The 26,621-nt window shown below is 40.6% G+C and overlaps 2 protein-coding genes across 9 annotated transcripts in view; both read right to left on the bottom strand.

Moving 5' to 3' along the window:
- Positions 1–172: 172 nt before the first annotated feature.
- LOC113029294 (apolipoprotein D-like) lies at positions 173–6,154 on the bottom strand. Of its 2 annotated transcripts, XM_026180097.2 has the most exons (6): positions 5,977–6,060; positions 5,612–5,681; positions 2,808–2,923; positions 2,603–2,724; positions 1,900–1,985; positions 173–917 (listed from the first exon to the last, which is right to left on the bottom strand). In XM_026180097.2, the coding sequence occupies exons 3-6, from the start codon at positions 2,916–2,918 to the stop codon at positions 688–690; spliced, it is 549 nt and encodes a 182-aa protein (XP_026035882.1). In that variant the 5' UTR covers positions 2,919–2,923; positions 5,612–5,681; positions 5,977–6,060; the 3' UTR covers positions 173–687. The 2 variants fall into 2 exon arrangements, with proteins under 2 accessions (XP_026035882.1, XP_026035883.1); XM_026180098.2 differs by lacking the exon at positions 5,612–5,681 and having other exon boundaries at positions 5,977–6,154.
- A 2,127-nt stretch (positions 6,155–8,281) lies between these two features.
- The window catches only part of arhgap21a (Rho GTPase activating protein 21a), a 101,671-nt gene continuing 83,331 nt past the window's right edge, over positions 8,282–26,621 (bottom strand). For 6 of the 7 annotated variants that reach the window (XM_026180094.2, XM_080306111.1, XM_026180090.2 and 3 more), the window contains 17 exons: positions 23,168–23,314; positions 22,975–23,077; positions 22,414–22,450; positions 22,000–22,119; positions 21,402–21,701; positions 19,647–19,711; positions 19,411–19,553; positions 18,399–18,541; positions 18,150–18,308; positions 17,774–17,852; positions 17,611–17,684; positions 17,408–17,497; positions 17,110–17,235; positions 16,990–17,031; positions 15,896–16,001; positions 12,442–12,473; positions 8,282–11,067 (listed from right to left, as the gene is read on the bottom strand). In XM_026180094.2, coding sequence (XP_026035879.2) covers positions 9,382–11,067; positions 12,442–12,473; positions 15,896–16,001; positions 16,990–17,031; positions 17,110–17,235; positions 17,408–17,497; positions 17,611–17,684; positions 17,774–17,852; positions 18,150–18,308; positions 18,399–18,541; positions 19,411–19,553; positions 19,647–19,711; positions 21,402–21,701; positions 22,000–22,119; positions 22,414–22,450; positions 22,975–23,077; positions 23,168–23,314 — 3,452 coding nt within the window. In that variant the 3' untranslated portion in view covers positions 8,282–9,381. The remainder of the gene's footprint in view (positions 11,068–12,441; positions 12,474–15,895; positions 16,002–16,989; positions 17,032–17,109; positions 17,236–17,407; positions 17,498–17,610; positions 17,685–17,773; positions 17,853–18,149; positions 18,309–18,398; positions 18,542–19,410; positions 19,554–19,646; positions 19,712–21,401; positions 21,702–21,999; positions 22,120–22,413; positions 22,451–22,974; positions 23,078–23,167; positions 23,315–26,621) is intronic. The other variant, XM_026180092.2, reaches the window with a different exon arrangement.

The following is a 26,621-nucleotide window of genomic DNA, read 5'->3' as shown; positions in this document are numbered from 1 at the left end:
ATGCACAGTCTGGCTTTGGAGTGAATTTGCTGCAATGTCAACTCCTGAGAAGACCCTGTAAGAGTACAGAAAGTCACAGTAGGAGTACACTTAGTTTCTCACCTTCTTTGTCACTGCACAGTGTTGATGTTGTCACCCACTCATCAGTGAATTCTGATTAATTTCATCAGTATTTAAAGTTGCACATAGAATCATTTATTGCATCACTGTGAGACAGGACTGCATGTTCAATAGATTATTTCCAGTTCAAATGGGGAAAAAAAACAGCTCTAATTTAAGTAGAACAGATCCACAGTTTCTTTTTCCCTCCATCACCAAGAACAGCTTGATTTGCTCATTGTTGTAAATAATAAAAGATGCACTATAGATAGAATATAAAAAGGATGTTGCTATTTTCGTTGACTAATTACTATGCAAACCAATCACTTTTTTACAGATTTAGTATTTAATTCTTTGCAAGAATATGTACTATATAAATGTTTTAATTATCAAATGAATTTTATCTCAAAATATTACTTTAATCCATTCACTTTGTAATCAAATGACAAAATTAAAATGATGAAAACAATGATGAAATAAAAAGAAACAACAATGTAACAGATGTACTATGATTTCATGGCTGGTAGGATAAATAATTAGTTCTACAAACAGAAAAACCCTTTAATGAATGAACCTCTCTGTCAGTTCCTAAATATTTCCACAGCTCTGATATGTGGGCGTCATCTTGGAAATATCGATTCCTTTATCAGTCAGCAACTGCTTGGCGTAATGCACCGTCTCTGGAGGCAGGGAGGGTGACCGTGCGAGAATCCAGGCGTAGTAAACGTGGAATATGCGCAGAATGTCTGTGCAGGAGTACACAATGGTGTAGTTGGTGTAGTTTGTCTCCAGCACCCAGTATGGGCCATAGGGTGTAACTGGTAACAGAAAGCACAGCCACAGAAAGATAAAATACAGACAATAGCAAACTTTTATATGGGTGAGTTTGCAAATGATTTAGATTTGTAAAGCAGAATTGATGCAACATGATATACATTACTCCAAATACAAAGCCATAAAAAGTAAAATGACAAAGCCACTATATATGAGGTCTAATGATCCATACAGCTGCAGTGAGATCTTGGTCCACATTGCCCCTTTGCTGCATTTAGATGTCAAACAGAGCATACAGTGACACCTTTGGTCATCTCAGGATCATGTCTCCAATTTGAATTTGTTATCCTGCTGACTTGTTGACTAATGATCTCCAGCTTGCACTAAAGTGGTGTGTGTCCTAGTGTGAAGTGTTATGGATGACACTTAGCACCTTGGCTACAAATTGCAGATCTGCGCTATCATCCGATCCAAAAGGTGACTGAGTTTCTTAGTTTTTTGTTTTTGTTTTTTTTTTTTAAACATGAATTTGCCAGCTAAACCTGAAGTTGTGAAATGGTATACCACTAACATTTGATTACTCCTTCCATCTTTAATATTCAGTTTTTGGCGTGACATTGCCATCTCTTGGTTGCTGGCATTCTCAAAGCCCTAAATAAGGGGCACCAAATTGTTTCTGAGAGGTCACTGGCACTGAAACTACTTCCAGCTGTTCCCTTATTCACAAAGGGCTCCCACAGCAGCTGGTTCCACATGTCTCATTTGGCAGGTTTTTACACCAGTTGTTCATCCTGACACACCCCCAAACCCTCCTAGAATTAAACCACAAATCTTTTGCTTGCAAGGTGAATATTTAAGCTACTACACTAAAGAACCACAATCTATCTCTACCAACGCTACAGAGAATGATTTTATGGTCATTTTTAATGCGGTCCAATAAAAATGCCATAAGTTATGTACTTTTTTTGCCCTTTAATGATGATAGAGTACTTTATGATTTAAATGGGATGATAACAAAATACTTACAATACGAGAAGGAAACTCCAAGCTTAGCTGGTTCTTGTCGGTCTGGAACCACAGCTGTCCCTTCTAAAAACTCCCTTTTACCACCCCTGAGACACACAGATACTGTATGAGTTTATCAAGCAAATTACTTGTTACCACAATCAATTACAGCAAATTAGACAAAATCTCTTTCCTTTGTGCAAACTTCTGTTCAGCACGAGCAAGCACCCTGTGTCATTACAGCAAACGCCACATGAGGTGTGCCGCCACCGAGCCTTCAGTCAACAGTTCAGGGTCAAGATGTTAATCATGTCACTCAGGTTTGTTTTCATTCTCCTCGTACAATACATAAGAAGAAAGGTGCCTAGTGTACACGTTAAATCCACACCCTGAACTGCACCTTGCAGGGGAGAAAAAAAATACCCGTCATTGTTGCCAATATTGAGGTTTGTTTGGTGAAAGGTTTTTTTGTCTTTGTTTGTTTTTTCAGTGATGTACATATTGATACAGCAAATACACAGGTGCAATAATAAAACATCGATTCACTGATCCACACCACCAGGATATACAGCAATGACATCGGAATGTCGTTCGGGCTGGAGAAGTGTAGTGGCTGGACTGGTCGTCCGTGCAAAAACATAATGAAAATCAATTGCTATGTTATCACCTGTTACAATTAAAGTGGTGTTTTCCTTTAGCAAACCACAAGTTGCTTACTACTTACAAAACCTGAGAGTTCAAGACTCGGATGGTCCCATCTTTCCTTACGGAATAATTCGCTTCAATGCACTGTCCTCTGGCAAAAGAAGCAGGCAGCTTCTCAATCTCATACCACTTATCCAGGTACTGTAAATAAAGATGAACAATCATTTCTGTACAGCTCTTTGCTTACTTTGTATGTATGTATACAGAATACTGTTTGTGCTCACCAGCTGAAGGCTGAAGTTAGACTGCACCTTCGGAGTAGGGCAGGCACCAAAGCGAAAAGTCTGAGCCGAGATTGTGGGGACCAGCAGGAGGAGAAGGTAGACAGCAGACATGGTTCCTTTAGGATATGATAAGGTATGTTACACAAGAGTTGCACCTACAGCTCATCCATTTTGTCCACTGGCAGTTTAATACAGCAGGCTGTACAGTGCAGTATTTGCAGGAAATACCGAAATCCATTTTTTAAATGGTAAATTAATTTATTAAGGGGAAAAAAATGTTCAGATCTATCTGGCTCTATGTTAAAAAGTAATTTTCTCCCTGTTTTCTTGTTATTTAGAACCACTCACATACTCTCACTGAGTATGCCAATTGCTGTACTACTGGCCTGCTGTTGAATCAGTTAATGTTCATTAAAGTATATCTGGAAAGCACTCTCTGGGCCCCACTCTCTGATCGGAGTCCTTGTCCTCAGGGAGTTATCACACCAGCATCCCAGAGATAACTCTCTAACACTAACCTAAGAACGGATTGTGTCACCCTTGGCAGCAAGAACTGCATATCAAGTGTTTGTGATAACTGGCAATGAGTCTCTCATACACTTTGGAAGGATTTTGGCCCACTCTTCTTTGCAGAATTTTTTATATTCAGCCACGCTGGAGAGTTTTGAGCGCAAACAGCCCTGTTTAGGGTCATGCCAAAGCATCTCAGTCAGATTTTAAGTAGCCCATTCCAAAACCTTCATTTATTTATTTCTTTATATTTTTGAGCCATTCAGAGGTGGACTTGCTGGTTTGTTTCAGATCATTGTCTTAAGTATAACCCAAGTGTTTTTGAGCGTCAGGGCACAAACTGATGGTCAGACATTATCCTTCGGGATTTTCTGCTAGAGAGCAGAATTGGGTTAGAATGTTAGTATGATCTTCTTTTTATAAAAAGCTTTGTTAGTTTTAGATCTGACATAACAAGGCACAAGACTTCCAAAAAGTTCATTTTTTTGTCTTGTCAGTGGACAGAATATTTTCCTAAAAGTTTTGGGAATCATGATGGGTTTTTTGGGGGGTAAATGTGTTCTTTTTTGTTCAGCAGTAATTTTTGCCTTGGAAGTCTCTCATGGATGCTATTTTTGTCCAGACTTTTTTTTTGTAACTGTATCAGCAACATTGACCTTATCTGAGGCAAGTGAGGCCTGGAGTTCTTTAGATGTTGTCATGGGTTCTTTTGTGAGCTCCTGGGTGAGTCAGTGATCTTGGACTAATTTAACCTGGGAAGATTCACCAGTGTTCCAAGTTTTCCTCATTTGTGGATAATGGTCTCAATGTGGCATTGTAACCCTTTGCAGACTGATGATGGCATGTCAATGACTTTGTTTCTCATCTTCCGTTGAGTTGCTCTAGATCGAGCCATGACGTGTTGCTTTTCGAGATCTTTTAACTGATTCTATTCAAGTAATTTCTTGATTCAACTGCTCTGGCAGTAATCATGTCTGGATAATGCATTTTGTATTTAATCAAGTTATCTTTAGTTAATAATAAACTTTACTTTCTGTGAAACATTTAAGTGTGACAAATGTGCAAAGTTAAGAAATCAGGAAGGGGCCAGATACTTTTTTCACAGCACTGTATGTTCACAAGAGTACTGATTGAATAACACTGCAAACAGCCGGGCCCCAGGTTTATAAGATATAAAGCAACAGACGAAGAGATATATGTGAACACTTGACCAAAACTATTGACCCTAGATTATAAAACCTTTGTGTACACAGCTAGCTAACAGGTGGTACAATCTACATCTATTATTGAAAACTCTCATGATGTAAACAGCTGCACTAGCTGACATGTTTTAAAGCATATTCTTATGATAATTATTCTTATTGGTAATTGGTTTTGGCTTAAATGGCTGACATCTACTACCAATAATTTTATCCTACAAAGGGAGCTTATGCAGGTGAGCACAGTGTCTTGTGATTTACGGGATGAATCAGTTTGAAATTTCTGAACCCATGTTGTCGAAATCACTGTGATTTTACTTTCCACAATAATTAGCTAACACGACATAACACACTTTTCAGCTTTCATTTATTTTGAAACTGTGTTGTCGTTGTTTTTTAGATCTGGAATGTAAAAATGTTTGTCTGTTTAAATGTGCTGTGGGCTGTAAATTACACCATCATGAAGATCACCACAAAAGGGTTCAGCAATTTTTCACAGTGTATGATTGAGGTTTATTTATTTATTTATTTATTTATTTAACAGAATTTAGTGGGCTACATATTGAACTTCTCAATATTCCCCTGAGCTGACTTCTTCCCAATGTGGAGGAGTGGCAGCTTCACTCCACTCAATCTAGGCCAAAGAGCCTAATAATCTCTCAAGTGTAATGAAAATTTCAACCACATGGAGGCAGTATTCTACTAGTATGTGTGCTTGATTTTTACAAGAACTGGGTTTGCTTAAATAAAGCAGGAATGTGTCATGTAAGAGTCAGGGTTGAATGTTACCCTGACTTAATGTGGTTTAAAAACAGAAAGTAGTATTAGTGAGAGTCCAGCCAATGTCAGGTTCAGGGTATTGTTTTAACACAAAACAGCATGGCTGTTTTTAGTAGTTTAAAAGCTTTCAAAGTTAAGTAAATGTTTTAAACATGATTGTTTTGTAAAAAGAATTTAACTTTCAATGGTAGACACCATGTATACACAATACTTGCTTTTTTGTAATTGTTTGCATTGTTTTACTTTATTTTACTTGAGAAAATCTCTGCTGCTCGGTGTTTTAGTTTCGGACAGCAAACAGGTTGTTTGTCGCACCTGTTACACCTGTTCTTCTGGTGTCACGTAACAAATTCCTGTGGGACTCAGGTGCTGCTTCTTCTCAGTGCTATGTAACAAGAATGCAAATATTTGAAATATATCCAAAGACGGGATTCCATAATATTATTAAAGAAAAATCACAGTAAACTCTCATCTAAGACAACGGACGGTTAAACCAACGAGAAGAAAAGAAGATCAAACCGTAGAAAATAATCTTTTGTTTTGTTATCTAAAAATTGAATAAATAAAACAAAACAAAACCAAAAAAAAAAAAAACCTTGCCAAATAAACGCATGCCATCTTCCACTTTCAGATAGGTGCTCTTTTCGTTTCGTTTATTAAAGTAAATAACTCTGTCTTACCTGAGCGGTGCACAGGCGTCAGGTCAGGTGGAGGCTTGCATAAAGTGAATGTCTCCAGCTCTACGGAAAAACACGGGCTCGCCTTTACGTTACGTCACGCGAAGCAGAGCTTTATGTGCGCTTTATGTGGAAGGACCGTGACAATTGTGCATCTTGGTTCATGGTTATTGCAGCTTTTGATGATTTGGTGCAATGACAGGGCAAGGCTCCGTCTTTTGCAAAACATACAATCAATAATAATAAAGCAAAATATGCTAATTGCCTTGCTGTGTCAGTGTAGTAAAGGATCCATTCAGACCCCACAGGATTGATGTTGTCAGCTCTGATTCGCTTCTTCCTCATAATGGAGTTTACTTTTATGTATTTTGAATTGTTCAACACGCTTATGTATGCTGATTACGGAAGTGTGAGGCTGATTGGTATGTCACCCAGAAACAGGAAGTATAGAGTTGCCATGGATACCGTGAGTACTGCCGTACTGTGATGGGAAACGACATTTAATAAGCCATTATTTATTTATTTACTTATTTATTTATAACACATATCAAGAAATGAGCGAGATTTGTGTCATTTGTATCTGCGTCCTAAACTCCACCCTTCTAATTCTAGGTTTAAAAAAAGAAGAAAGGAAAAAAAACAATCGCGAGGCATTAGAGTAAATATGAAAATGTCCTTCATAATGAAAACAAACTCCATCTCACTCTAGTAAAAAATGAGTAAAATAAAAAAAGAAATTCTTCAGGAGCAGTTTAATCCTCTAAACCAGTTTTCATGCTGTATTTGTTAATATAACTTTATTCTGATTTTAATCACATAAGTAGATTTTTAACTAGCCAAGTAAGACAGGGTAATGACACCCATTCAAACCTTTACTCTGATCAGCTCTGATCATTACAAAAGCAGAGAGCTAAGTAGTATCTGTCATATACTGGGTTATGTTAGTGCCTACATTGAGCCGTAGGGTATTGTGGATTTACGCCATATGATATGCTTTTGCGGCAGGGCTGTCTAGTAGTTTATTCCTAGCTGTCGTACCCGTTGTTGTGTTGTTCTAAGTGATGGATGCTGAGCTGCTGATAAGGAAAGCTACCGAGTGGTCATTCTACAGTATCCTTTGTGTTTTCATTTATTCATTTAGCTCTTCTGGTGTTTTACTTGTTGAAATTCATGCTCCGCGAACAGCTTCACTTTCCAAATTAGTTCTTCCCAACTAATAATGGAAGAGAAAACAAAAGATGGGCCAGAAAAGAAAGTAGTTCTTTTCAGAAGAAAAAATAGAAAAATCAAAAAAATTAAAATTCATCAGATCCTTTTGGTTTACTGTGCAACTTATCCTACAATTTCATTCTGTTTTATTCTGTAGGATTAGGTCATATAAAAGAGTTGAGAATAAAAATATAAAAATATACATTCCTATTTTTAAAAGATACAATCTTTAATATGATAATTCATGTTGCTAATTATTTAACTGAATTTCAGCATACGTCTCAGGTTTTCTGCTTTTTTAAGAAAAGTTACTGTAGTTAATGAAAGCAATCTGTCAGCATGGCTCTTTGACATTTAATATTTTGAATCAATTTATAAAACTACAGGAAAAAGTTGGTGGAAAAACAGGAACTTTTCTCTTTACTAAATTACTTTTGTTTAGTATGAGTGGCCAATGATGAGGTCTTCATCAGTAGGAAAAGTTGTAAAACCCTCCTTCCCATTTTCCAAAGCCTTTCTTTCTGTGGGCTGCTTCTGGACCCCGAGCCTCTGGTTTGCCACCCTAATTATGACTTTTGTTATAAAACAGGAAAATCTACAAACTTTGGCTGTAAATTACAAGAGCAGTAAGTTTTTTGTGTCAGTTATTTGTAATTTGTTTATTTCTGCAACTATTTATGCTTCATATTGTTTGCAGCACATGACCTGATCTCAGATTTCTATTTAAACTTCTTGGAATGAGGCAGAATTTTATATCTTGAAGGCATCAAAATTAAGAAACATTTGTCTACGATCCCTGTCAGTTTCACCCCATCTGTTTAAAGCAGGAAAGTAAGCCAAGAGATCATTGTATATTCCTGAGCTTTGAAGCTGGTGTTGCATTACAACAGCTGTCATGATTGTTGTGATTTAAATCAGGCTGTTGTAATATTTCAACGTGATGCAAGCATACAAATCTGAAGAGCAACACAATGCTTTGATAAAAACATATGCGATTTATTGTAATAAATATATTTGTTTGGACAAAAAAAAAATCTGGTCTATTATTCTTCCCAGATGTTTTCTGAGAATAACAACAATGACGCCAAAGAGACGAGGGTCTAAATAAAGGTTATTTATTTCCAGTGTTTGTTGAGGGGAGGACGTGGTGTTGCGCCCATGTTTTTCTGTAAACACGGGCGAGATGTTCACTCTTCAGCAAACATTGTCTCATGCAGTTTCAAACATATTTTTTTTCTCCCAGCTTTTTAAAGCACCCGTTCAATTTTTACTGCAAAACCCGGGGGGGGGGGGGGGGGGGGGGGGGGGAACTGAAATAAAACTATAATGAAACATTACCGCGATAAAAATCCGATGTTGCTCCGATGCTGCTGTGAGTTTAACTAAAAACAGGATAAAATCTGGAATGCCTGTGAGGTTAAAAGAAAAAAAACAACCCTCCTTGTGTTTCCAACCATCCATAAAAACAGTTTAAAAACAAAACAAATAAAAGAGGCACTTTTTTTTCGTATGTAAAAACTCACTTTTTGGACTATACCTTCACAAAACTACTGTACCAAGCATTACATACTGTAGTATCAGCTTTTATTACTGTTTTCTCAGTCTTTTATTTCATAAAACTATAATAATCCCCCAGTTCCTCAAGCTAATATCTGGCTGTTGTGAGTGTGCTGTGAAAATACAAAATAAAACGACAAGAAACATAAAAAGAAAAAAATAAACTTCCCACAGCACTCAGCTCAGAAAGCAGCCCTCAGTTACTTCCACGTACTTCAAGTACAGCCGAGAAAAACACAGACATGCCGTTTTGAAAAAGACATTATTGTCACAAGCAACTCATGTTAGTCCAAAAAGTGTAATACATTCTTCATACCGCTCCAAAGAGGAAGAACTGAGTCATGATTCCTTATTAAAAAAAACTCTTGCACCTGCTTTCCTCAGTAATACTCGAGTTGACCCTTATATTTGTCATCGTGTCCTATTAAAGTCAGATTCTTGCACTCGTTGGGTTCGATCTTACAGGAGAAAAGTCTGTGTTAGACATCTCTTCAGTCGAATTCCAGTAACAATCATAATAAGTATGTACAGTAGATACATAAAGTATACTTTGTAGAAAAAATATTGTGCAGTAACCTCAGCTAAAATACCCACATTCATACACGTACACATTCATCCCGGTTTTGTTTTTTGTTTTCCATTTCACAGATACTGGTAGAACCGTGAGCGGACAACTTGCGCTCCAGAGAGTTTGTGTGGGTGAGCGTCGTCCCCTAAGGAGCCTTTGTTTTTGCTTTGCAGCCCTCTGCCGTTAATGTGCTCCCCGGCTGGAGGCTGAGCCCCAGGGGAATCCGAAGGCGGTGGAGGTGGAGGTCTTTCGGGAGGTCTTTCTTCATGCACTTCTGCGTGATCATCCTCAGGCACCGCTTTGGGCGCAACCTCGACGCTTGGCTCGGAGCCTCTGCTTTGCTCCCTCGCAATCCAGTCTCGAATGGATAAGTCCTGAGAGGAGCATCTAGGCCTCAGGGGGTCTAGAGCTGAGAGTTCAGCCGCCTGGTCCACCCCACCCTGCTCCCGCCAGTCGTTGATGATTGCCAGCTCTGCGAAGTCTCTCTGCCCACCCATGGTGTGCCTTCGTCGGATGTTCTTTTTCTTACTGCGACCGTCGGGAGATCGGTTCTTCTGAGTAAACATGTCATCAGCGGACGTTCGTAGCCTAAACTTGAGCCTCTCTGTGATCTTAAGGTGCCAGGCTGGTTCGGATCGCTCTGACTCACTGCGCGAAGAAGAGCTGAGGCTGCTCGTGGATCGGCCCTTTTTCATCACCTCCAGGACTCGAGACAACCGGCTGGAAGACTCCGCCCTGCCCTCGCTTCGCTCCCCGCTGCCAGCAGCCCCTTCGACTGATGATTCACTGTCTGTTTTCTGTTTCAGGGACCACCTTCTTGAGAGGGTATCGCACTCGATCATGCGGTGTGTTGGGAAGAGCCGCCGTGCTTCCAGTTTTGGTGAGGTGCCCCCTTCGATAGCACTGCCCCCTTTGGCCTCTGCCTTTTCTTGACTTTGCGCTGGGCAGGGTGTGGACTGGCTGCTGCCGCCGCCTGGAGCAAAAACTGGAAAGTCGCTCTCGCTGTCTGTCTCCATCGGTCGTCCCTCGCTGATGAGCTCACTGCGCTCATCATCTGCCTCCTCGCCACCCTGCAGCTCTGGACTCAGCACGCTTGATTCCGCTCCAGTCAGGAACGTGATAGAGGAGGTGGTGGAGTAGTCAGAGGTGATAGAGCTCACCTCTGCGCCAGCGGACGCCCCCGCACCTGCTCCCAGAGCGGCTCCTGCTGGCAGGTCAGGGGACACTCCCGCAATCCACTTTTTCGGTCTGGATCGTGGCACTGATGCTCCAGAGCTCATGGTCCCAAGGTCTGAGGTGTTTTCATCAAGCTGGGACGGAGGGTCTGACAATGAGGATTTTCCCTGAGGAGCTGTTTGGTAGCTGATGTTGGGAGAGTTGGAAATCTTTGGGGAAGGTAAAGGTGAAGGCGAGGAGCGTCTGGGGGTAATCTTCTCCCTCAGGAATAAAGAGTTTCGGTGCTCTCTCTTAGCTTTAGGTGTGAGCTCCACTGTCCTCCCGTTCTCCTTCCTCTCTTCTGTCCGTGCTTGCTGCTTCGTGCTGGGTTTGGTGTTAGGGCTGGGACGAGTCTCGCCCTGTGCCTCGGTCTGCTGGTTTGGCTTCTGGCCAAGGATTTCCTTCTTGAGGAATACAGAATCCAGATCATCGTCTGAGCTGCTAGGCTGCGGCTTCTCCCTTGACTTCTTTCTTTTGCGGCTGGCTACAGCAAAGATGGAGGAGACCAGGAGGTCTCTGCTGCACTGATCCTTCCCCGAGGAACCCTGCACAGAGGAGAGGGGAACAGAAAGAGAGAGCACAAGAAGAACAAAATGAGCACTGCTGAATCTAAGAAACACAAAAGACGACACAGAAACTTTTAACCCCAACCCCTTTCCTCAAGTCTGTACTCCACCTGTTCCCATGAAGCACCAGACAAACAAGTAGACAGAAAGAGGGACATTAGCAGCATCATAAACAGGGAGCACAGTACTGATTCATGCTGGCTTTAAAGCAGAAGCAGAAGCAGCAGCACAGCATGAACTGAAGCGCGGCTGAAGCTGAAGAGAACAGCAGTGCAATGATGGAAAGCATCTGCCTTTTTTTCCCTCCTACATCCTAACAAGCTGTTGAACACTCCCAAGTTCCTCAGCCACAAGTTTTTAATCCAGGGTGTCCCCGAGAAGGACTTCATGAAAGACTTGATGCACAGCAGCCTTTATGGCTCCAACTCGCTGACCATCTAACCATGGAAATTGTTTCGTTTTCACTGTGGATGTGAGGGTCAAATAATGTGTGGTCACAGCACTGAGAATACACAATGGGCCTCAATCACTTGTATGTCCAGACAAATATTCTGAATTACCATCAGATTCATAGTGAACTTTTTTGTTATTCACCAGGACAAAGATTTTCCCAGAAACTACTGAGAAATCAATGAAGTTGCTGTAAAACGGAACACTTGCAAAATGCAAAAAAGGAAGACTTTGGTGAATGAAAGCCGGAAGCGGCACACCTCCTCCTCGGGTAAACTGAGAGAGCTGGGCTGCAATAACAGATGTGGAGCCCTTTGAACCACAACTAGAAGAAAATGAAAGAAGCAGGTGGAGGACAGGGACCACGTGATCTTTTAATTTTTGTGAATGAGGCCCAGTGTGTAGCAACAGATGAGTGAAAACTGTTCACAGTGAGGTCTGTGGGTGTTTTGAAGTACAAAATCCCTGCACCCTGTGGCAGCAATCGTGCATGTTTTCAAACGCCAAACAAATTTTGTGGTCAGTCATTTGTTTAAGTTTTGTGTTTACAATCTTTCTTTCTGATCCTCTGGTATTTAACACCAAATTATCTTTTTAACGTTCCTTATTTTTTGACAGGCTGTCTTTGAACCATAAAACAAAGTCCAGCATCACATCTGTCTCTTAATGAGAACATTGCAGATGTTGCTGTTTAACTTCTTATATGTATTCTAGTAGTGTTGTGAGTACCACAAATTAGTCTTTTTCACTGTTCAGGAATAAGGCAGAAAATCAGAACAAGTAAACAAGATGCTGCTATAAATTAAATTAGGTGAAAATGCCTTCAGCAGTAAGTTTATATCATCTGTTCTCTTCCTACCTCCTCTCATCTCACACCATCAGACACTGGAGACACACACTCACCTTTGATTTAGCCGAGTCACTAGTTGGGGAATCTGTAGGTAAAAGAGAAAAAGAGAGACACGTTAGATGATTTAACAACACAGGTGAGCACACAGAGGGGGTTAAACGTGTGGAAATGAGTGTGACAGGAAACAAAGGAGGAGAAAGAACCATGTTGATGAGAAGAAGCATGATGAAAAACACGAGACCGATGAGAGGTGAGAGCAAACACAAGCGGACAACAGGCCATGCTGCACACGGGGACAGATGAGCTCAGCGTTACACTCAGGTCCACGTCTGTATGTGTGACATGTGACATGACATGTGACATGACATTGTTTCCTAATTAAGTGTAGACCAGAGGGTGTCAGAAAACCCACAGAAGATGCTGATGGCTATTTCCATCAAAGCTCATCTTGGTGATTCTGAGTGCAACTTTTGCAACGAACAGCAGCGGGGCAGATGACGTGCCATGCAACACGAGGATGGTGATCGATTTGTTATCCAGGAATGAAACCGTGGTCCTGTGGTAGCATTTTCTGATAGAAAAAAAAATTGGTAGTGGCCACATATGAGGATTTCTCCTGATACTTTCAACAATTTCTTGGGCTGCACTGTAAGAATTATGAACAAATGCTTCTGTTGTAATTGTCACTGCAAGTGTCAACCTCTCACGTGTCTTAATCTCTGTGGTTTGTGCTACTTTTCAGATCATCCAACTAGGTTTTAAAAAGTTTCTTTAGGTTAAGAAACACTTGAGTTTACTATCATTTTCAAAGCCATGAAGAGGTGAAACTGTCCAAAAAGCATGTAATTTGTTACTGTAGATGACCCAGTTCATATCATTCACATGCTAGAATATCAGCTAGGAGCACTGCACATTAATGTTGATTGCCTCCTGATGACACAGTAACTGCTAGCTAGCTACAACCCATAGACTGTATATAAAAAATGCAAGAGCCACCAAAAAGGCTTCTATTACCTGTACTTTTAAAATAGCAAGCACAGACTGAAATTGCTTCTTTAAAAAGTCAGTGTTCAGCTGATGTTCATACAGTAAATTATGATTTCATGTAGCGTAAAATGGACAATAGAGTCTGGCTTCATTTTGACTGACTGGTCACTATTTTATGAATGGGCAGTATTTTCAGTTCCTCAGTGAGATCCAAACCTCTCGTCATGTCAAGTTTAAGGTGAAAGTCTAAATTCCCAGTTCATGTTTTACACAGAACCTTAAAAGTCAACAGAAGCGGTTGCTTCCATCTTTTACATACAGTCTATGATAAAACCACAGTATATAGAGATTTTGGAGACACGTCGTCATAGCTTCTTTTTTCTGACTAAGATTCGTTTGCCAGAAAGGAAATAAACACATAATAAACAAAGTTGCAAATAATTTGAATGATCTGAATATTCTTTTTCTGATTTTCCAGATATTGCAATAATGTTGTCATGAAGCTTTTTAGCACAAATATTTGTACAATGACAATCTAATGATGTGACAGCCCTTTTCCTAGCCATGTTTTTTTGTAACTGTCAACCTTATTTTAAAAAAAGCCTAAAATTAAACTTCAGTATTAAAATAACAAATATGGTTTAAGCTTCTAACTGGAGATCAATGTCACCGATCCATTTCTGTCAAAACAGGTTGATACCAAATTTGCCAATGAAGCAGTGTGAGATGATATGAGGTCTCAGACACATTGACACAGTGATGACAAAAAACATCTATGGAAGAAACCAAATAAAGAAAAAAAGAAATGAAGGTGACGGGGGGGTCACAGAGGGGCTAGCTATATGAGAAGAGAGGACACTACATGAGAATGAGTGTGTCAGCAAGGAAAACCTATAATCAGTCCTCACCTGCTCTGCAATCTGTCACTCATAGCATCCCTTAGCTAAAATTTGTGTTTGTGTGACATAGCCAAGCCCCCCTATACACCCCTTACAATACAGATGGAGGCACAATATGCAGGTGCACACTGACCAGTGACGTAGAAACCGTACCATGCTATCTCTCCTGTTGGCAAGCTTGCGAGACAGTGAGGAGAGACAGCGGAGAGCCTTTCAGACAGTAGCACCGGCCTGTGTTAGGTATACTCTGATAGAAAACCGGACACCGTACAGTACCGTGTTGCCGCTTCGCTTCCCCTTTTCATCAAGCTTTCTTTGATTAACTTTTTTGTTTGTTTGTTTGTTTTGTTTTCTTCTCTCTCTTTGGCATTTCTTAATAGAGCTGCGGGTTCCTGCAGACTAGGCAGCTACACTGCGGGCAACAATCCTCCTTCTTCCTACAGTTCCAGCTGTCCATCACAGACATTATAGAGTCCATCAGTGACATCATGGTGTGATAGACTCCTCCCACTTGGCCTGTGTCAAGATCAGTATGTGTGAATGCTGGGAAAGCCGTTAGGACACCCGACAGAGCCTCACTAGAGACAGAGGAATCAGAGGTCGCCTTTTACTGTAAAAACATCTAGTTCTGACGTGCCAAAGAACATGCCGTATTAGTGCAACAGTAGGCAGGAAAAAGAGGGGGAAATGGGGGTACCAAAAAGGGCAGAAGGTTGTTTAAAAAGAACTGCTTAAAAGGCTAGCATATACCGAAAAGGAGGAATAGATTTTAAAGCAAATGAAGGAGGGAGGCAATTTTTTGCATCCTTTTGGGGATGCAAATAAATTGCCCACTGAATCCCACACAGGGATTTGGACCGGCCTGTTCTCATATCGGGGCTGTCAGATAATGCCGTTTTGTCAAAGCTGCTGGCGTGTCTCAGCAGAAGGTGTCCTTTCGCAGTAGCGTGCCGGGTTATAGAATCAACGAATGGATCTTTAAAGAGGTGTAAACTTAACCAAGGAATAAATATTAAGACAATCCATGATTTTTCCCTGTGCACAAAACTTGGAATAAATTGGAATAAAGATGTTTTTTTACCAGGTGAGCTACGTGGGGTTTCATTTACAGAAGTTAAGTTCTTGAAATGGTCAGAATTAAGATGAAAATTCAGACTTTTGTTATGTAATATGTGGCCCCCAAAAGCCCAGTTTGAGGTAATAAAAAGTCTTCTAAGCTCAAAACAGGATGCGAACCACAGTGGCATCAACCACAATAATCGTGCTGTTAAGCTTGTAATTTCTGACACTGCCACCCTTACCGATGTCCTAATTCCTAACACCTAATAAGTTTACAGAACTGCAAAAGCAGGGCCAAAAGACACCTGACAAAAGGGCATTATGTAACGTCCCAGAATGAGAATTCATTGTTTGGACTCAGTGTTAGCCATTCTTCCTAATGGCAACAGCCAAAGGAGCAAAAGGGGAAGCTTGGCCTGGGGAAGAAGCAGCATCATCAACATTTGTTTCTAATCTTAAACACAACCGGTCCCTCCCAGCTTTGACCACAGTGCTCAGCGGTGAAAGGGTAGAGAAAGGTTAACCCACCACAGAGTTGGCCTGCCAAAATGCAGCGTGTTACCTGATACTTCACCCTGCGATGTGCCCGTACGGCCGATGTTGGTGAGCAGGTGATCGATGTTGGGGAGGGGCTGAGACTCCACTGCACTCTCCTCCTGGGACACAGTCTGAAAGGAGGAAGGAGAAGTTAATGATTTGATTTGGGTATCTTTCATCATAAAAGGTAAAACAGTTTTTTGCTGGTTTGTTAATTTTCTTCATTCAACGTCCAATCAAAAAGCAGGTCAACTTCATAGCAATGTTCAGTGAATGCAGCTCGGTGTTGGGCACCTCATTCTTCCATTAACTTTGCTGTTGTAACTGTGAACTATCCTTTGAAAGAACACATACTTAACTTCTTGGGTGCTGCATAAGTTAGTTGAAACCAATTTTCAAACATGTACTCTGAACAACATCAGGAGTCTAAAGCTGTCCTTTCTCACATGTAGCACACAGCACATGGGAAATACTCAGAAACACCACAAGGGACAGTGGTGTTGCTACTAGAGTGTTTTAGTTGGGGTAGGAAGCATTGCTGCAGTTGTACTGTTACTTCTTTCACACTGATGAGGTTCCACATTTCAACCAATAGGAGAACGAAGCATTACAAAGATGAAAGTGTTTCTTTTAGGAAAATCATGGTGGGCAGATTCTGCAGGATGCAACTGAAAATCACATCCAGTAGCCACAGAATGGCACCAGCAATTTGTTGGTGGTGGAAGAAAAAAAAAAAACACTAAAATTTTGTCCTACCACTTTTTGCTTTTCTATTTGATTTAGCAGCACCCACAAACCCTCCTTTCCCTTGCAGTCTGCCTCTTTTCTTCGCCTTTGGAAAACCTCTAAGCAATAAATACCGTGGCTGAGCCACGTCCATCTGGTTTTATGTTACTTCCCTCCTTCCTAACAGAGCTGGGTAGTAACACCAATCATGTTTTTGAACCGCAATGTTTTTGTTTTCACTGAGTAAAAACTGATCAATGCTTTCGAACTGATTCAGTGTTTTTTCTCTTTGCCATCTACATTTTTTTTGCCAACTCCCTTCACCAAAACTGCCTTTTTTGTTTTAGTATTTAGAGAAGAAAACAATGTTATTGTAGTAACATCTGTACCCACCACTGGCTCTCCATTTCCATCTTCAGTGAAGAACCAATCGTACTGCAAGACACGAAATAAACGTGAGAAAATAAAAATTTGTGTGCATGTTTGAATCAGTGACCCAACACTGAAACTCACATTTTGAATGAGCGTCTCCACTATCTTGTACTGGTCGGGCATGTGCGTCACCATATGGGTCATGTTGTCCTCGGTGGTGCGCACCAGAGTTGGGCCGAACACGATGGCCAGGTTCCTCGGTTCCATCTGACATTTTTTTTTAAAAAAGTTGTTTTTTTCTTTTTTTTGTTTGTCTCCAAACTGAGTAACTCAGAACAGAGGGGTCTACATAATTGTATAATAAGACTATAAATTACACTACAGACAAGAACAAAAATATGTAAACAACAAAAGCAACAATGACAACAACAACAAATACCTTATTTTTCTCAGAGTTGTCAGCCACAGTTTTCAGGTGAGCTGAGAGGAACTTGAGGGTCTCGTAATGATGAGCCGGTAACTCGTGAAGCTGTAAGGAAAAGAGAAATTACACAAAACACAAATTGAATGTCTGACATCTTAGTTTCTTGCATTTTGTGTAATTTTAATGAGGTTAAATGTTACAAAACGACTTCTACTCACCAGTCTCTTCAGCACTTTGAGTCTCTCCACTGGGTCCTCTATCCTGTTGGCCTCTATAAAATCTGAGTACCTCTCTGCAGGACGAAAAAAGAAGAAGTAAAAGTACTTTTACAGATGACAGTTCTCCTTTTTAACCACTAGATGGCAAGAAGAATCAACTTACCATTGGTGAACAGGGGCTCGGGGAGTTTCCGAAAGAAGGACTTGAGTAAACTACTGATCACATTGAGGTCCCTCCATTTCTGTACAAAAACACAATTAATTTAGCAAAAGGCTCATTTGGGAAAACAAGTATGATGGTTTTCTACAGCTTCCACTGCTGCTGCATAATGTTTGTGATCCAGAAATACAAGCTTACCCAGCTTCTGCAATAAATAGATATTACATTTTAAAGATTTACCCATCACTGGCCAGAGTACAAAGATGTAGAAAAGAGACCTGTCAGTCTGCAGCTTTTAAAAATACTTCAGGCCATTAGGGAAACGCACTTCAAGGAGAGTTTAATTAAAGCAGCAGCAGATCAATGAAAGGACACTCACATCGTCTTGGATGTCGATATCATTCATGCCCTTGTTATTGAGCTCCTCCTGCATGTTGGAGATCGCAGCATTGTTTCCAGGAACTCTGTAAATGCCCGTGTACTCCAGCCCCCTCTCTTCCACCAGCTTACAGCAAACCTCCACAATCAGAGGCACAAACTGGAACACAGAGGAATGAGGACCGTGTTTTAAAAGGCCCATTCCAGAGCAGAACATTGGGTTTGTGCACTGAATAAAACCAGCCCGAACCTTGTTGGTCTGTGCAGGAGGACAGTCGTCCAGTCTCACTCCAAACGTGACTCCAGGAGATGGCTTCTTCTCGAAAGGTTTCCTCATCAGTCCTGGGATGCCCTTTCGCCATGTCCCTTTATCCTTGGGAGGGCTGGTGTCATCTGCACACACAGGACAACACACAGGATACCGTGAATAGTAGCTTCTAATTACAACATGTCTGAGAAGGATAAGTTAAGGATATGTAGTAAAATCCAATAACTCCTTTTATATGATTGATGTTTAGCTACTGTGTGTAAATCCTGAGCACTTCTGCTTTTATTCTTATCTGGATCCAAATGCTGTCAAATACAGGATTTATTAAGCACAGAATGGATTCGACTGTCAGGATTATTGTGATGCTCCAGATATGAATACAGAACTATACTGACTGTTTTCTTGCAGTCTTCTTGCCACTCTAATACGTTTTGTACTGCTAAGCTGAGCAGTTTCTGGCACAAGGTGCAACAATCTTCAAGTTTATTACCTTTAACAGGCACGAATCAAGCTCTACGGGTGTTGTACTTGAGGCACAGCTCATTGAACGTGTACTTACTTGCATTAAAGTAACATTAACTGTAAAACAATGAGTTATTACTTCCAGAAGTGATACCCTCCATCGTCATCATCAAAACACCTTCAACGCACTGTGCAGTTTGCTCTGTGAGCATTTATGATTCATTTCCTTTAACCATTTGTACCCCTTTAAAAACAGCCTGTAAGAGTTTAACTACAAAGCATTGTATTAACCATATAGTCACGCTGCCTGATCTAAATATGTAAAGGCTGCATAAAGCAGAGGCACCGTGTACTCAAAATGAAAACCAGTGATCAAACTGCCAGCCTTCTGATTTGTAGATGACCTGCTCTGCCTCCTGAGCCACAGCCACCCCAGTAAATGTTTATATACTACTTTTACATAACAAATGAAGGAAGCATTAGTAATTAATTTTATTATTTATCAGATATAAAATGTTCTTCCTTTTCATACCTTTGTGCATGTTCTTCCTCTCCTGCTCAGCTTTGGGTGAGTGTGGGCTTGTTGCTTTGGTCTCTCCTTTCCCTCCCAGCAGCGTCTGCCTTAGCGACTGGCGTGAAGTTCTGGGAGACGGCTCCGTCTTGCTGCCAGTCGGGCTGCATGAGACATGGACACGAAACTTTCAGAGCTTTCCCATGAGCTATGAGACACCTCCCTTCCCCGCTCACCTGCTTTCATGTCACCCTTACCTCATCAAGGTGTTGTACTCTTTGATCTTCCTGCTGATGAGGTCGTGGCTAGTAAAGTCGGCATTCTAAAAAAAGGGAAGACGGAAAAAACGACAGGGCGTGATATGAGACGTGATAACAAATGTTTATGGGAATCTGGTGCAATTGTGCCCTTCAGCCCGGCCTTACAGACTATGACAGATCGTTATATAACCTGCAGCTCTCAGGTGTCACAGGGAGGACTGTTAGAACAAAACATTTGGCTGGTTAGGTCCTCAAAAGAGTTTATATTTCAAATACGGGAAGATGCACCTACTTTGTTCTTCATTTCATCTCCAAAATGTCACAAAACATTCCAAAAAGTTTCATCCAACCAAAACTCAAAGAGATTCAGTTTATTCAGTTTTAGTCACATAAATGTTACCCAGAAGTCCAGAAAAAGAAATGAACACAACGAGTCCTGCTGACAGAACTCTGCAGATGAACACACAAATTCAGCTACTTTATTGTCCCTGTGCAACTGAAATGTAACTGTGTCATCCTTAACTGGCGCATTTATTTTGAAATCCCTCATATTTAAAACAAATAATTAGAACTAGAATAAGCACCATAATAAACACCATGGAGTCACAAGCTAGCGTACTCCTAGTCCTGATCCCAAGCTCGGATAAATGGGAGGATTGCGTCACGAAGAGCAACCAGAATAAAATCTGTGCCAAATCAAATATGCGGCTCTATCCACTGAGGCGACCCCCTGGGAAATAAGGGAGCAGCCGACAGTACCAAGAATCACATGAATGTTTACAATCGAAAGAACGCGGAAAGAGCACAATTGAGGAAACAAGTAAATACAAATTTGAAGAAAAACTAACTGGTGTGGGGAGTTTTGATGAAACGCCATGCAGAAATTCTGCATTTATGTAGCAAAGATCGTCGCTGCCTCAGTGGCTTTTAGAAAGCCCCTAATTATTAGAAAATATCAATAACTGAGCGGAAAATTAGAGCAGCACTGTATGTGAGAGAAGAGGGTGGCTTATGGATCGCTAATTTGATATTTTCCATTAATATTTTAATTCGATAACTTGAGTAAAAATATTCCAACAGCTCATCTGTTTAAGAAGAAAGTTGTAAATCTTTGTTTAGATTAGAGCTGTACAACACATGTTCTCGCTGAATCTGGAAGCTGTTTTCTGTGCTAAACATTATGAATTTTGTCCGTCTTTTACAGGAATCAAATTCCCGTTTATCTGCTTTTTAAACCCCAGTGTACTCGCATATGTCAGCCTGTAACCCATGCACTGTACTTCATAAAGTTTCAACAAATAAACAGATGCTAATCACACAGCTATGGGTTGAGGAAAATGTCTAAACTTGCCTTGCAAGAAGGTTACATGCTTTAAAAGCTTTGCTCAATCAAAGGAGATGAAAGCTAATGCGCATGAAAGCCCCCGAGGACACTCTTAGTGAGAACTACTGAGCTGCAAGCTGCCAAATATATCAGTAAAAATCGTAAAATTAAAAATGCCAAACCGCTTATTCAACCCGTGATGAACATGATAATATTGGTATCTGTTTTTATGACTTTATCACATCTGAAAACACAATTTTTCAAATTCTTTCAGTGTTTTTTTTTTCTCCCGAGGAGACGAGCAGAGTCACAGCACTTGGACTCAAACAACTTAACTTTAACTTAATTTGCCTGCTTATGAAAGTTTGGGTCTTGTGACTGCTTTTTGTATAATGACTGTCCCAACAGTTTGAACCCAAGACTCGCACCTCGTCATCCAGGTTGCTGTTCTCCTGTATGACTCTGATCCAGGCCAGCATGTCTTCCCGGTCCTCAGCCTGGAACAGGTACTCGCAGTCCGACGTGGTCAGCCTCAGGACGTTCTTCCGCTTCGTGTCGCTGTAGGAGATGTCAATCAGGCAGGACTTGATGCTGATCGGCAGCGGCTCATCCACTGCTTGGCAGTTGGCGTGTGCTTGGCCCTCCTTTTTGTCTTTGTATAGGCAGAGGTAGTTTCCTCTCAACACGGCGTACATCTGTTTCCACGGCCGCATGCCGCCTCCGACACGCTACATAAAACACGTCATGAAGAAGAGAATAGTTTACAAAGCAAAACAGCAGGAATTCAACCAATCTTAAAAGCACTACTATTGCTTTATAATCACGGTGTTGTGGACAATATGAGACAAGAAAATCTAAACTGCTCAAGCAAGTAAAACAAACAGCAGAGGAAATATAGATAAGATATCATCAAGAAGGAGCTGTTATGGTTAATAACCCAAATTTCGAGCAGGTCAATGGATATAAAAGTGTGTGAGGCATGATTTCTGTGGCACTGTGTGGGTTTTAAACAGAGACGGTGCACACCTTGGCCTTTTCTGTATGAAGCTGCTTAAAATGCAGCAATCCCTCCTTGGTGGCGTCACAGAAGACGTCTGATGAGGAATCTCTCCTTGACCCTGAATCATCCGATGACCTGTCCACAGCCTGAAACGGAGACGAAACCAATGCAAACGCATGAAAGCCCGAAAGGTTTTCAAGTGCAAGACGAGGCGAAAGTGCACCAGTGATATACAGTAAATTAAAAACTCCTTTTAAATGAATCATTTACAAAAGCAGCATGACGCAACTCCCACGGCTCTCCCAGTTTCCACAATATATTCACATTACGGTGAGAGACGTTTATAATGTGGGTGTGAAACAAAGGTTGCATAAATATCTGAGCAGGAAACGCTGATAAAACAAAGAGCCGACAGTGAGCTCATAAAAAAAAAAACTTACCTTCATAAGACTTTTCAGACCAGGTATCAAGGACCGCCTAGACAGAAATGGAAAAAAATGTGAGGGCAGCAGAAAGTATGAGATGTGTGTGAGAATAAGCGTTTAAAACTACATCAAATAATAAAACCTGCTTCAGTGGGATTGGTTCAAACAAAATGTGCTCGTTCTCTTTGGTTTTGGAGTAAAACAGAACCAAAACAACCTCTGACTTTACTGCTTAGGAAAGACAACACCCTCTCTTTCTTGAGAGTGTAAAAGCAAAATTGATCAGTCACAGGAGTAAGGTACCCATAAATCCATCCACTGCCAATAAGCTTTCCAGAAATGTGACCTAACAAGTGATCAGTAAATTGTTAAAACTCTGCACACAGCTGATGGACCCGCATCGGAGTTAAACCCAGAGGTATGTTTCGCTTTTTGTGCAGCGCCATGTTTTTACTACTAAACTGTAAATAATCTACTAAAACCTGCCTTTGTTTGTCCTGTTTTTTTTTTTAAATACAAGACTGATAGTGGCTGTTTTCACAAGTTTTTACATGCACTGTTGTGAGAGCATCTTACCCTTTGCCTTCTTCCCGGTAGTTATCGAGGCCTTCATCGTACGACTTGGAGCGCTCAGTTTTAGAACCAGAATCTGACTCAATAATTGTGAGACGGAGAGAATCTATTAAAAGAGGGTCACATAATTATTTGAAACTGTCCCTTTCTGCGCCAAATTCAGCAGCTGACTAACCCTTTGATATGGAAAACACACCTTGGTCATGTGACAGCTGGCGGCGAATGAGAGGGGACGGAGAAGGGGGGCTGGCTGGGATGGTGGTGATGATGGGATTTCCAGATATCACGGCTGAGGCGGGGATGTGCGCACTCTCCAGGTCGATGCTCGGACTGGACGGTTCATCTGAGGACAGAAAAGAGGAAACTGAGTTCAGCAAGGCAAGAAAATCATAAAACACTCCCCTGAACATGAAGTATAATAGTCAGAATATATCCGCTAAAAGCTTAAACATACTTAAAAAAGGATCACATGAACACTCAGGCTGGTTTTAAAACATTTCTTAAACAAACTGTAGTAAAATTACAACATGTTAACTAGGTTTTTACCCAAATATTCAACTTTTCATATATTTGACTATTTCACTGGGTGGATCCCTCGGGTTGGTTGCTTGGCTACAGAGTGTCTAACATAAGGACCAGGCTGGCTTTGGAAAACGTAAAATGCGAGCATAAATGTTGGACTTTTAATTGCATTTCTAAGTTTCACAGCTTTTTCTACTAATAAAGATCTCCCCCATTTAAATTCATGCTACACCAAAATAATTAAGTTACAGATTTCTGTAGTTTTACACATTTAATTCTTAAAATGTAAGCTCAAAGAGTGCCGCTGACAGGAGGCTTTTATACAGGTAGCACAACACCTGATCCAGAACTGTAATTAGGATTGGCTTTAAACAACGTGAAAAACTGTGTGCATGTAACCAAAGTAAATGTGCAAACGTATCGTAGCAGTCGTAACCAGATTCCTACTAGCGCCCTGTGCATGGGGCTTGTATTGTAGGCAGCCTGGTAGCTCACCTGGTAGAGCAGATGGTCAGAACCTGCATGCAAAACGGTCACTGGCCAGTTTTGCATAGAGTCAAACTTGCAAAGAAGTCATTAGTAATTCTAGTTTTTCACTGAAGTCCATCTCTTATAAATTATGCAAAGATTCAGTGAAAGTTGTATTTAAATTAGGAACTTCATCATAGATTTTCACTAAGTTTATAATAAGATTTTAAAAGATTTTTTAAAATCACTATTATATTAGGGTAAGAAGTAAAGAAGAACATTTGTGAAACTAATATGAATAAAAGTCAATAATTTATACAGCATAAGAAAAAACATCAAAGACAAAAATCATCATGAAGTTAATAAACTACTGTGACTCAATCAGGCTTGTCACAAATGGCAGGCACATCTATGAGTACAGACACAGGCCACTTATTGTTATGAAGCAGCCTGAGCCCGAGGCTCAGAGAAGACAGACATGGTGATGATTCAGGAAGACCTGACAACAAATCAATGATTACATTAAGTCCTCAAAAGTTCACAATTCAGTTTCAAACTGTTCAAGTCAAAAACATGAGGCTCTTCCAGTGTATGACAGAGGTTGCACAACCACAGGAAAGTGAATACCATTAATGGTACACGGCCATAAAGTGTACAGATAAGCTGACGCTGTCACTTAAAGGGAAGAGAGCTGTGACAAACCAACAATTCCAACCATGGCATAATCATGATCCAAATATGTATTTTCCTAACACAGTTAATCTGCTGGAGATGCTAATCATACCACATCTTTGAAATGTATTCAACTTAACTCAATAGGAGCCATAATACTGCAAATTAGAGCAACATTAACCAAGGTCTACGTCATGTCTGCTGTCTCAACTTGAATAAACATTGCAGCAAACCGCAATAAAAAGCAGCGATAAGACGTACGGAGAGAAGACTACATGATGCAGACAGAGACTCAGTCAGTCAGTCAGCTGATAAGCACTTCAGTCCAGATAAGCTGCTACAACCCCTTTCCTTTAAATACACAGATGCAGTACAGTCAGCTTGCATTATATCATCACAGGCGAGACTGTGTCATAATGAGTGATATGCAATATCTGCAAAGCGGCAAACCCTAAAAACAAATTAGGAGACCGGTACAGCGAACAAGTAGTTGCAGAAATGAATCTTATCAGCGAATATGGTGATGAAGAAAGTAGGGCGAGACCACACCGCTGATATTGTTACTGAAAGCTCTCTTTATAATAGTGCAGAGCACAAGTAAATGGTTCAACCAGAGACTTCAAACTTGTCAGGTCATTGTGGCACACCTGAAGGAAAGAATACCTTTTTCAAATTCTTACAAATTCATCTCCAGAAACGTAACTGTCGCTGTTATTTAACTTGAAAAGTGCCCTGACTACAAAAGACAAATAGCTAAAAAGAACAACAGCGAAAAGATCTAAAAGACACAATTTCCTTGCAAACTGTTTACTTTCAGTGGTGCCATTTAACGTGAAACATGTGCTCATTGTAGGGTACAGATTCCTGCTGTGAAACCTCTCTTTCCTCAAACCGCAAAGACATCTCCCATGACACTGCAAACCTCATTTCTGCAAGCAAGCCAGATGCCCATTTGCTTTAATCACTTGTTTATATACCTCTAACTCTGTTTCTGGGAAGATGGTGGCAGCCAGCGAGTTTTAACACGTACAATTACAATTTATTTATTTCACTTTCATACATCAAGACTGATTTGGCTTTAAGCAGGAGAACATGCACCTATCCACATCTAGACAACATGTTTGGTGTCTTTTTGTTTCTGGTCAATATAGTAAATACAAGTGTACGTCGTTTCTGTGGGTACAATAAAGTTCTCATAAAACATCTCTACAGATATGACTTTCATATGGTTTTATTTGTGTTCCGTGTGGAAAATAACAGCATAAACTCATTAACCTTCCAGATCTGTTCCAATATATTTACCAAAATCGTTAGAATATAGGCACACTACATAAAAGCAAATGGTGACTCCAATTCAGTCAGAACCACTGTAGTGAAAAAGCCTGTTACTGTATTTCAGTCTGCAGTAATTCATATTATGCTTCAATCACAACTGAAGTACAAATAAGCCTCTACCGCCTTGTGACTAGGAAAAATCGGTGGTTGCCTGGTAACTGCATCGAATTTTTCTGCTGTCACACACCGATGGCAAGCGATTGGGTCACCACTAATGACTGCAAAGCAATTGGACAGGTTGCCTGATGGGAGGCAACCTGTCTCCAAATAATTGCAGCACAGCTTGGACCGACTGCAATCACTCATAGACAGACTGTCACAGGCTTACTAATAGCTAATTTATTGATGCAGACAGATTGCCAACACAGCAATCAATTTACAGCAACATACATTTCTGTTTAATGTAAATTTCTCTGCATGCACACAATTTTGGATTTTCACCAATTTCTCACAGCTAATCACTAATTATCACAAATAGATTGCACGTTAATGCCAACTTGACCCCAAATTGACTGACAGCTGACTGACTCCACCTTATTGCCGTTTAATTGCCATTGTTGATGCACCAAAGTTGCTTGGAAGACAACAGCTGACTTCCAAGCAACTAGCTCAAAGTCAACAAGATGCCATGTTCATTGCACATGCTGTGGTCT

The sequence above is a fragment of the Astatotilapia calliptera genome, chromosome 9 (assembly GCF_964374335.1).
Source record: "Astatotilapia calliptera chromosome 9, fAstCal68.1, whole genome shotgun sequence".
In the NCBI taxonomy this organism is placed as follows: domain Eukaryota; kingdom Metazoa; phylum Chordata; class Actinopteri; order Cichliformes; family Cichlidae; genus Astatotilapia; species Astatotilapia calliptera.
Note: the sequence above shows the minus strand (reverse complement) of the source record. Positions and strands in the feature narration are given on the sequence as shown.

Coding starts and splice junctions, on each gene's coding strand:
- LOC113029294 (XM_026180098.2), bottom strand. CDS start 2,918: ATGTCTGCTGTCTACCTTCTCCTCCTGCTGGTCCCCACAATCTCGGCT. Junction 2,725..2,807: donor CTAACTTCAGCCTTCAGCTG/GTGAGCACAAAC, acceptor CTTTATTTACAG/TACCTGGATAAGTGGTATGA. Junction 1,986..2,602: donor GTCTTGAACTCTCAGGTTTT/GTAAGTAGTAAG, acceptor TGTGTGTCTCAG/GGGTGGTAAAAGGGAGTTTT.